Below are 10,715 nucleotides of genomic sequence, written 5' to 3' on the forward strand. Positions count from 1 at the left end.
CGTTAATTACGTTAATATTAACCTTTTCAGGTTCGCTGCACCAAAAATGCTATATTTACGATGTCTGCTTAATATAACACAGTCGGATTAGGTTACGACTAACTTCGAAATCTAAATCTCTAGGATAGTCCTGAAATTTGGTATGTATGTTAATTAGAGGTCTATTTGTCATGTCCACATTATTTGACTTTTGGGGACCTCGAGGAACCGCCGCCATCCTGGAAAATGTGTAGGTACCATCTTGGAGAAATTTCCATCGTGGGCTATCAAAATCGTTGCAGACTTTTCTTGGTCTAACTCTACAAGCCTGAATTATAGTGCGACATAAAATAGTAGAAATTAAATAAAATAGAATTAAAAAATTCCATACTAAATTGTATGTATGTTTACGCATTTTACGTCAAAAATGTGCCAGTTACGTTACGTAGGAAGTGGCGCCCCCACAATTAATTTCTACAATTTCTTGTCGGACTATTATAAGTTCGTTTTTTTTAGCATTAAAAAAGACTACGCGATCTTGACGTATCTTTTAATTGAAAAACGCTTTTTTAAAATCCGTAACTATTACTTATGAAAGCAAAAGAATGTAGGTAAACGTAGGTATATGATTTATAATTGTTACATATTTGCCGTGACTTATTTTTCAAAAGTATTTTTCAATAAAAAAAAACGTCAAGATTTTTTACCTTTTTTCGAATGCTAAAAAAACCAATTAAGTATAGCTATGAATCATTTGTCTCTTTATGTATTTGTAAGAACATAAATGTGCCTAATTCAGGCTCGTAAAATTTTATGAATAAGGGGTTTACTTAACTGAAAAAAAAAAACGGACAAGTGCGAGTCGGTCTCGCCCACCGCGGGTTCCGTACTTTTTAGTATTTGTTGTTATAGCGGCAACAGAAATACATCATCTGTGAAAATTTCAACTGTCTAGCTATCACGCTTCATGCATGAGATACAGACTGGTGACAGACAGACGGACAGTGGAGTCTTAGTAATAGGGTACCGTTTTTACCCTTTGGGTACGGAACCCAAAAAATCATAAAAATAACTACTACTTAATTGTGACCACAGATACTTTATTCGAAAAAACTGTGCGTGGGCGTTGCTTGGCTTGCTTTATCTGATCTTTAGCAAATTAAAGATGTCAGTGAATTGCCGCTTCATTGTGTCTTCTTCCTAGGGGTGAGGGCGAGCGGCAGGCCTCCCTTAACACTCTGTACAGACATAACCGTGGGGTCAACTATCGGTTTGCGGAGTGTGCTCTTGCAGGGAGCCACGGAGAATTGGCTCAGAACCGCGGCCAGCCCGGCCATCGACTGCATGTAGCCTAGACGCTCACCTGAAAATATAAAATGAAACTACGTAAAAAAATATTAAATGCTTATTTAACGCTTGCAAAAATGTGCCAAATTTGTTTTCCAAAAGATAGTGTTCTTGTCTAACAAATACTGTTTACGCGCTCATCGCTTAATACCTATTATTATTCTACACGGAAATGGTTTTACCACGGGCAAAGAGAATAGAGAATAGTGTATAGAGAATTATTGTCAAAGTAACTGAACTTACCTATACAAGCTCTCGGTCCGGTCCCAAAGGGTAGATATATATACTTGTCTATGCTGGCGACATTATCCGGGTGGAACCGTTCCGGACGGAACTTTTCCGGGTCCTGGAAGTACTGCGGGTCCAGTTGCAGCGACTTGACCGGGACGATGATGTTGACCCCGGGGTCGATGGTCACGTCCGTGCCCGGGATAGTGTAGGCTCTCACGCACTTGCGTTGCAAAAAGCCGAGGGAGGGAAATATTCTCATGGCTTCACTGAAATTAATGACGAATACGTTTTCATACCTATACAACTACCTACACACTAAACAGAATACTGAAAATAAAGACAGACTTTAAACACACATGAAACGCCTCTAAGTCTTAAATCAAGTATGACACTAATTAAAAATTGATTATCCTTTACCGACCTGAAACACATGTCCAAATACTTCATCTCCTTAATAGCGTCATAAGATAATTTGTTATCATGACGCGCTAGCACCGCGTCAATTTCCTCCTGACACCTCCTCTGGTGCTCGGGATGGTGCGCCAGCTCGTGCAGCGTGTAGCTGGTCGCCGAGGAGGACGTCTCAAAGCCAGCGGCGAAGAAAATGAACACTTGAGCCACCATCAGGTCGTCGTCCATCTCCCTCTCAGCCACACAAGGCGTACCATCAGCTTTCTTGTGCACCAGAGACTCGCCCACCATCTTTCCCTTATCTTTCAAATCCAAAAGTAAATCAATGAAATCGTTTCTGCCCGAATTTTTATAATTCCGCTCCTTCATTATACTTTTAACTAACTTTGACGTAAGTTTCTCAACAATAGGTGACACGAAGGAGAAACTTCTCATCAAACTCGGCATAGCATATTTAAAGATGGCTACTACCACATCTCTCGTGTCTTGGATAAATATGCGTATACCCAGCTTTCTGAACATGGAGTTCTTATCGTTGAGTGAGTCAGTATCGATGCCGAAGCCGCAGGCGCCGATGAAGTCGGTGGTGTAGCGCGCCATGAGGTCGCGCACGTCGACCTCGGCGCCGCTCGCCGCCACCTCGGCCGCCACTCGCTGCAGCTTCTCGGCCCTTGACACGATCAGGGGAAACATCGCTTTCAACTTCCCGGACGTGAAGGCGGGAGTCATCCTCTGCCTCAACAACTTCCAGAGATCCCCTTCACAGGAAAAGAGATTGTTCAACAACAATTCAGGGTTATCGTCGATTGGATGCAAGTTTCTTGAATAGAAATGGTTAAAGTCTGACACTAAAACATGTTTAACCAATTCGGGATCTCTTAAAATCAGCAACGGATTAGTCATTAGGTAGTATCCGACGAATCTGTCGTTGGGATACTTTTGGTACATTTCGTCGTAAATGTCGGCAAAGGTTATCTGCTGGAGGAACTGTCGTTTCGCGGTGCCAAAGAACGGTATGGGAGCATCGTGCTTGACCCCACGCTTCGCCCAGTACCCGAAAGTCCGCGTTCCGTAAAAGTACAAGAGTAGTACTACTGTTAATAAACCCACTAACAACCACAACATTGTAAAACACAAAATGGACGTTTAACGAAATCAAATAGTAATATTTATGAACTGGGCTTTATGGAAAATACTTATGCACGCTGCGCTGATGCGCGTTTATCACTGTAGTGTTTTTAGTCAAATGAGATTGCCTTCTTATATGTTTTAAAAAGGAAGCTTCTTTATACCAGTCGGTAATCAATAAATAATTATTACGTAACGTATCAAAGTAAATTGTATCGCAATCGCATAGGTAGTTATTATTTTGGGCTATCGTCAATCAAATAATTTATTACCTAGCAACGTTGCGGGTGGATTTCATCATGATTTCATCACAAAAAATTTCACCATACAAAAAAATATTTTTTGTTAATGTTTAATTTAACACGATTCTAGCTGCGTAAAGTAATAGGGGGCTGTATATTGAGGATATTTATGGAATTTTTACAATCATTTGTGGCTTATATTTGAAGTTATCGCTTTCGGAAAATAGAAACGCAAGATGGTGATGACAATCATGGTATGGTAATGACTCTTTTATAGACGGTAATGACACTGCATGTACGGTAATGACGATTTGGGAACTAATTTATATATGTAAGTATTAAAAACGTATTAAAAAAACAAAAACTTTTTTGAATTGTAAGGCTTTAGAACTTTAATAAACATTACAAATAACATGTTTTTGAAGATAAGACTAGCTACATAAATTATTTTTAGAAAATTATAAAAAATACATTTTATTCATATACTTAAATAAATATATAACAAGTATTTTTATTGTATAATTTTAAATAATTTATATTCCGAAATAGGCAATTTATGTATTCATTTATTTTTTTGGGTTTTTTCAATGTTAAATCATATTAACAATATTGTACTCTTATTATCAGTTTAAACCCGCATCTTCTTTTATCTACTGCATAACTTGGTATTTATATCATATTATAAAATTGCTGGCTTACCAGTGAGCTTAATTTTTATGATACTTATATTACTTTTTTTGATAATTTGATTCATTGCATAAGTTTGTATTTTTGTTGTTTTATAAATTAACTTTAAAAATATCTATAATGATTTAAATCCATATATATGTTGTTTAATAGCTAAACATTAGTATATAATCAGTGTTTTATAAGTTGCAAGACCCCTACTTGTAATGCATGTCATAAATTACAAAATGTTAGGTATTGGGTCCGGTGACTACCCAATGGTATAATAAAAATTGCTGTAATTATATACATCAATTAATATAATATTATCAAAAAACATAAGGCCATCACGATAGTGAGCCAGTACTGTAGCCTATGGTCGCTTAAAACTTAATATATGTTGCTTGTTTAAATACTTTGTTTTAACACGACTAACATGCAATTACAGACTCTAAGTTGCACGATTTACATTATTAGATAATAAAAAATAAACATTTGTATGTTCTAAGTTCTAAGTGACCTAAATTTTGCCTACTTCAGTCAAAATGTTATTTAAAAACTAACCATCCTCTAGTGTGAAAGAAATAGTCATATATATCTTCTTCGGGTACACTACATAATTCCGAAATATTTTATGCCGAATTTTAAAATATCGAATTTTATTATTCCGATTTTTAAATGCTCGACCCATCAAAATTCCGATTATCGTAATTACCGAACGATGAAAACCACGAAGTTTTATATTTCCGAATAGTAAAACCGACGATTTTTTAAATTCCGAACCACATAATTCCGAATATAACAATTCCGATAGGGAGAAACACCGAATTTAACATTTACGATTTTTGATATCACGAATTCCGAATTGTCATAATTCCGAAATTTTGAATTCCGATTTGACGTGATTCCTATTTTTTAAATTCCGAATAACGATATTCCGAATTTGTTGTTAATAAATAAATGTACCTACGTTTCTACGGGGGGTAGCAGTTCTAACGTAACCTAAACCTACTTTCTTAAAACCAGTTATTTACTGTAGGGGTCGCAGTTCTAACCTAAACTATACCTACTTTTCTGTAAGCAGTAAGTTTCTAGGGGAGGGAGGGTCGCAGTTCTAACCTAACCTACACCTACTTTTCTAGTAGCAGTTGGTTTCTGTAAAGGTCGCAGTTCTAACCTAACCTAACCCACTTTTCTAGTAGCAGTTGGTTTCTGTGAAGGTCGCAGTTCTAACCTAACCCACTTTTCTAGTAGCAGTTGGTTTCTGTGGAGGTCGCAGTTCTAACCTAACCCACTTTTCTAGTAGCAGTTGGTTTCTGTAAAGGTCGCAGTTCTAACCTAACCTAACTCACTATTCTGGTAGCAGTTGGTTTCTGTGCAGGTCGCAGTTCTAACCTAACCTAACCCATTTTACTAGTAGGAGTTGGTTTCTGTGAAGGTCGCAGTTCTAACCTAACCTACTTTTCTAGTAGCAGTTGGCTTCTGTGAAGGTCGCAGTTCTAACCTAACCTAACCCATTTTTCTAGTAGGAGTTGGTTTCTGTGAAGGTCGCAGTTCTAACCTAACTTAACCCACTTTTCTAGTAGCAGTTGGTTTCCGTAAAGGTCGCAGTTCTAACTTAAGCCACTTTTCTAGTAGCAGTTGGGTTCTGTGAAGGTTGCTGTTCTAACCTCACCTAACCCACTTTTCAAGTAGAAATTGGTTTCTGTAAAGATCGCAGTTCTAACCTAACCCACTTTTCTAGTAGCAGTTGGTTTCTGCGAAGGTCGCAGTTCTAACCTAACCTAACCCACTTTTCTAGTAGCAGTTGGTTTCTGTAAAGGTCGCAGTTCTAACCTAACCTAACCCACTTTTCTAGTAGCAGTTGGTTTCTGTGAAGGTCGCAGTTCTAACCTAACCTAACCCACTTTCCTAGTAGCACTTGGTTTCTGTAAAGGACGCAGTTCTAACCTAACCTAACCCACTTTTCTGTTAGCAGTTGGTTTCTGTGAAGGTCGCAGTTCTAACCTAACCTAACCCATTTTTCTAGTAGGAGTTGGTTTCTGTGAAGGTCGCAGTTAACCTAACCTACTTTTCTAGTAGCAGTTGGCTTCTGTGAAGGTCGCAGTTCTAACCTAACCTAACCCATTTTTCTAGTAGGAGTTGGTTTCTGTGAAGGTCGCAGTTCTAACCTAACTTAACCCACTTTTCTAGTAGCAGTTGGTTTCCGTAAAGGTCGCAGTTCTAACCTAACCTACTTTTCTAGTAGCAGTTGGCTTCTGTGAAGGTCGCAGTTCTAACCTAACCTTACCCATTTTTCTAGTAGGAGTTGGTTTCTGTGAAGGTCGCAGTTCTAACTTAAGCCACTTTTCTAGTAGCAGTTGGGTTCTGTGAAGGTTGCAGTTCTAACCTCACCTAACCCACTTTTCAAGTAGAAATTGGTTTCTGTAAAGATCGCAGTTCTAACCTAACCCACTTTTCTAGTAGCAGTTGGTTTCTGCGAAGGTCGCAGTTCTAACCTAACCTAACCCACTTTTCTAGTAGCAGTTGGTTTCTGTGAAGGTCGCAGTTCTAACCTAACCTAACCCATTTTTCTAGTAGGAGTTGGTTTCTGTGAAGGTTGCAGTTCTAACCTCACCTAACCCACTTTTCAAGTAGAAATTGGTTTCTGTAAAGATCGCAGTTCTAACCTAACCCACTTTTCTAGTAGCAGTTGGTTTCTGCGAAGGTCGCAGTTCTAACCTAACCTAACCCACTTTTCTAGTAGCAGTTGGTTTCTGTAAAGGTCGCAGTTCTAACCTAACCTAACCCACTTTTCTAGTAGCAGTTGGTTTCTGTGAAGGTCGCAGTTCTAACCTAACCTAACCCACTTTCCTAGTAGCACTTGGTTTCTGTAAAGGACGCAGTTCTAACCTAACCTAACCCACTTTTCTGTTAGCAGTTGGTTTCTGTGAAGGTCGCAGTTCTAACCTAACCTAACCCATTTTTCTAGTAGGAGTTGGTTTCTGTGAAGGTCGCAGTTAACCTAACCTACTTTTCTAGTAGCAGTTGGCTTCTGTGAAGGTCGCAGTTCTAACCTAACCTAACCCATTTTTCTAGTAGGAGTTGGTTTCTGTGAAGGTCGCAGTTCTAACCTAACTTAACCCACTTTTCTAGTAGCAGTTGGTTTCCATAAAGTTCGCAGTTCTAACTTAAGCCACTTTTCTAGTAGCAGTTGGGTTCTGTGAAGGTTGCAGTTCTAACCTCACCTAACCCACTTTTCAAGTAGAAATTGGTGTCTGTAAAGATCGCAGTTCTAACCTAACCCACTTTTCTAGTAGCAGTTGGTTTCTGCGAAGGTCGCAGTTCTAACCTAACCTAACCAACTTTTCTAGTAGCAGTTGGTTTCTGTGAAGGTCGCAGTTCTAACCTAACCTAACCCATTTTTCTAGTAGGAGTTGGTTTCTGTGAAGGTCGCAGTTCTAACCTAACTTAACCCACTTTTCTAGTAGCAGTTGGTTTCCGTAAAGGTCGCAGTTCTAACCTAAGCCACTTTTCTAGTAGCAGTTGGCTTCTGTGAAGGTTGCAGTTCTATCCTAACCCACTTTTCTAGTAGCAGTTGGTTTCTGTAAAGGTAGCAGTTCTAGCATGTCCAAATGATTTAAATGCATTTTTTTTTGAAGATCAATTTTAAAAACGGCTGACCATTTAATTACTTCCCTTTTGAAAATCACGAATTTCATTATTCCGAGTTTACAAAAGAACGAATTTCTGAATTCCGAATTATTTTATTTCCGATCGGTCAATGATTTTTCGGAATAGACAAATTCGGAATTTTTAATAATCGGAACTTTAAGCTTTCGTTCATATGACAATCGGATTTTAAGTATTCGGAAATAGCGCAGTCGTGATTTTCTTCTTTCGTGGTTTTCAAAGTCGTGATTTCGATATTTCGGACGTATAAAAAATCGTGATTATAAAAATCGAGGTTATGAAAGTCGGAAAAACATATTTCGGAATATTTGGGTGTTCCCATCTTCTTCTACATTTATTCTACATTTATAAGGTAGACATTATATAGTGTTAGAAGACATAGAGAACGTTTTTCAAACATACAGCTTAATTTCATAATGAATTATAGCAAAATAACTAGAAAAGTTTCTGAGAATCGTCATCACCATACACATGAAATCATCACCGGTCGTCATTTTTTCCCGGTGATGATGGGTATGGTGTTGACGATTTGAGAGTTTCTTGTTTTTATTTCTAGAATACGAATAATAGTAGTTAATGTCTATGCTACACAATAAACTTCATGTAGTTTGCCATTCATTTCAATAATTATTTCTAATATATCATTTGTAACTTTTTTAAACCAAAGCATAACGGTGATGATGCTCTGTTGTGACAAACTACGTTTTACAAATTTGTTCGTAATATTTCTCACGATTCAATCATGTGACTTTATAGTGAAATCATTTTTGGCATTCTATATTAAAGTGAAAAATAGGGCAAGGACCATTAGCGGTATTTCGTTGTTCATACACGGAGATAAGCTCACATTGACATTACCATGACGGTGTTGACGAATATTCGTGACAAAATTTTAAATATTTTTAAATGTACTTTCTCGGTGAAGGAATTATTGCATATTTTTTCATGTGTTAAACAACAACATGGAAAAGATATAAGTAAAAGAAAAATCGCAATCGTACGATAGGTATGCTATAGTTTTCACTGGAAACAAAAAGGTTCAGATTTTTCCGGTAGACGGTGATGACTTTAGACACATAAAACATTTTATATAAAAAAAACTATTAAGTTATTGGAGATGGTAATTGAAGGAACATGAAGATAATAGTTCTTAAAAATATATAAAAAAGTTGCAACTCGCACAACCTACTAGTTTTTTTTATAAAGACCGAACTATAAGTTTTCGCAGGATTTTGAAATCCACCCTTGCACATAATTATGTTTATTTTTTGTAAATGATTATTTACGTTACCTACCTTACTATGGTATATAATACGAGTATATATCATATATATACCTAGCAAAATGTAGAGGTGTTTGCTCTATGTACACATTGTTTGCATTTTTCTGATCGAAGCTGTCTATTACTGTATGAGAATTTTCATAGATCATCTCATCAGCCCGTCGATAAGTGACCAGTGATTCCGCATACAAAGACAAGAGAGATAGAAAGACCAATATTCTATATTACCTATTGACCTTGTAATTTATTTAACCTTCACAATACGATTATAGCTGCCCGATATTAATTTAAATATTTCCTTGACTTGGCATTCTCCTTAGAGCATTTAGGTAGGTATTCTCACGTCTCTTAACATTCGAAAACCTTATGGAACGACACAGAAATTTAATCAGCTTGTGCAAAGGCTATCCGATCGAGTTAATCAAAATAAACACGGGTCAACACTGCACTACACAAACAAAAAGATAAGATAAGAGATCTCCGGACATCGTGTTGTGTGCTGACCGATTGACAATCCCTAGGGCCTATGACTACATCTTATAAAACAAAGTCCCCCGCCGCGTCTGTGTGTTTGTATGTTCGCGATAAACTCAAAAACTACTCAACGGATTTTCATGCAGTTTTCACTTATCAATATAGAGTGATTCTTGAGGAAGGTTTAGGTGTATAATTTGTTGCGAAGCCGGGGGCGGGTCGGTAGTTGCATAATAAAATACAAGCTAATACCACAGTGTAAAACATGAACCCTGAAAAACAATACACTCCTTTTTTAACAGTGGTCCGACAGCCTTTGACGTGTACTGAGCTACTAACAATGCGATGACAGCGATGTATGCAGTTCGGGTGCGTGCGACCCGTGTAAAAATCGCGAAATTTTAAATTTGTGTATGTACATATTTAAGTGTCACTCACGGCAATCCATAACAATGCGAAGGCAGCTATCTGCAACATTTTCTTTCTTCTTGATGGTTCATCATTGGGATATTGATGAGAAATATCTCGAAAAACTTGGTATTTTACACATTATATCGATATTAATATTATGAAGGAAACCAAAGAAGGAAACTGTCAAACTAACATGGACATTGAATGACATGTAAGAATAAAATCATAATAAAATATCCGCTTTCAGCTGCAAAAAGTTTATAGAACCTAGATTGTTCTTTTCTTTTGTATCTTTGATCTTTTTACTGAGGTGCAAAGAATATAATACTCACTAGGCTGAGGTGTACCTACCAATAAAGAGTATTTTACCTATCTATCTATCTATCTATCTATCTATTGGCATTGCATTTATAGTTTGTCAAAGGACTGTCTCATTTCAAACATAGACAGAGAGAATCATAGTATCTTTGTCTTACCATACAAAGTGTAACATTTGTTGTATTCTGGTGGATCCAGAAGTGAAAGGGCCGTAAGGTAACCAATGCCTTCTAAAGGAAAAACTAGTTATACTAAAATAATCATTTATTAATGAAAACTTTGTATAAAATAACGCTTACACTAAAATTGGATATCTAACACTCGCACATTTGCACGGTACATTTAATAATGTATCTTCTAAAATATAACAATAGTTACATATACCAAAGATACATTGATTAAGATGCGTAAAATCTAAGACAACTTCGTGCTTCGAATTTGACAGGTAAACGAGATGGCGCTGTACATGCCCATACGTTTTGCGGTAACTCAGATTGTGACATTTACAGGACAGCGCCATCTGTTTTTGATGTCATAATAACGGGCACGTTTTT

General features: G+C 37.2%; 2 protein-coding genes across 2 annotated transcripts in view; both read right to left on the reverse strand.

Annotated features, from left to right (window-relative positions):
- LOC134794929 (uncharacterized) overlaps positions 1-10,005 on the reverse strand; it is an 85,719-nt gene extending 75,714 nt beyond the window's left edge. The window contains exon 1 of the mRNA XM_063766789.1: positions 9,871-10,005. Coding sequence (XP_063622859.1) covers positions 9,871-9,909 — 39 coding nt within the window. The 5' untranslated portion in view covers positions 9,910-10,005. The remainder of the gene's footprint in view (positions 1-9,870) is intronic.
- On the reverse strand, positions 1,069-3,220 carry LOC134794903 (cytochrome P450 6B7-like). The gene is made up of 3 exons (XM_063766753.1): positions 1,979-3,220; positions 1,570-1,823; positions 1,069-1,342 (listed from the first exon to the last, which is right to left on the reverse strand). Exons 1-3 carry the CDS (start codon positions 3,091-3,093, stop codon positions 1,164-1,166), a joined length of 1,548 nt encoding a protein of 515 aa, XP_063622823.1. The 5' UTR covers positions 3,094-3,220; the 3' UTR covers positions 1,069-1,163.
- Positions 10,006-10,715: the final 710 nt, after the last annotated feature.

Source organism: Cydia splendana, chromosome 11 (genome assembly GCF_910591565.1).
Source record: "Cydia splendana chromosome 11, ilCydSple1.2, whole genome shotgun sequence".
Taxonomy (NCBI): domain Eukaryota; kingdom Metazoa; phylum Arthropoda; class Insecta; order Lepidoptera; family Tortricidae; genus Cydia; species Cydia splendana.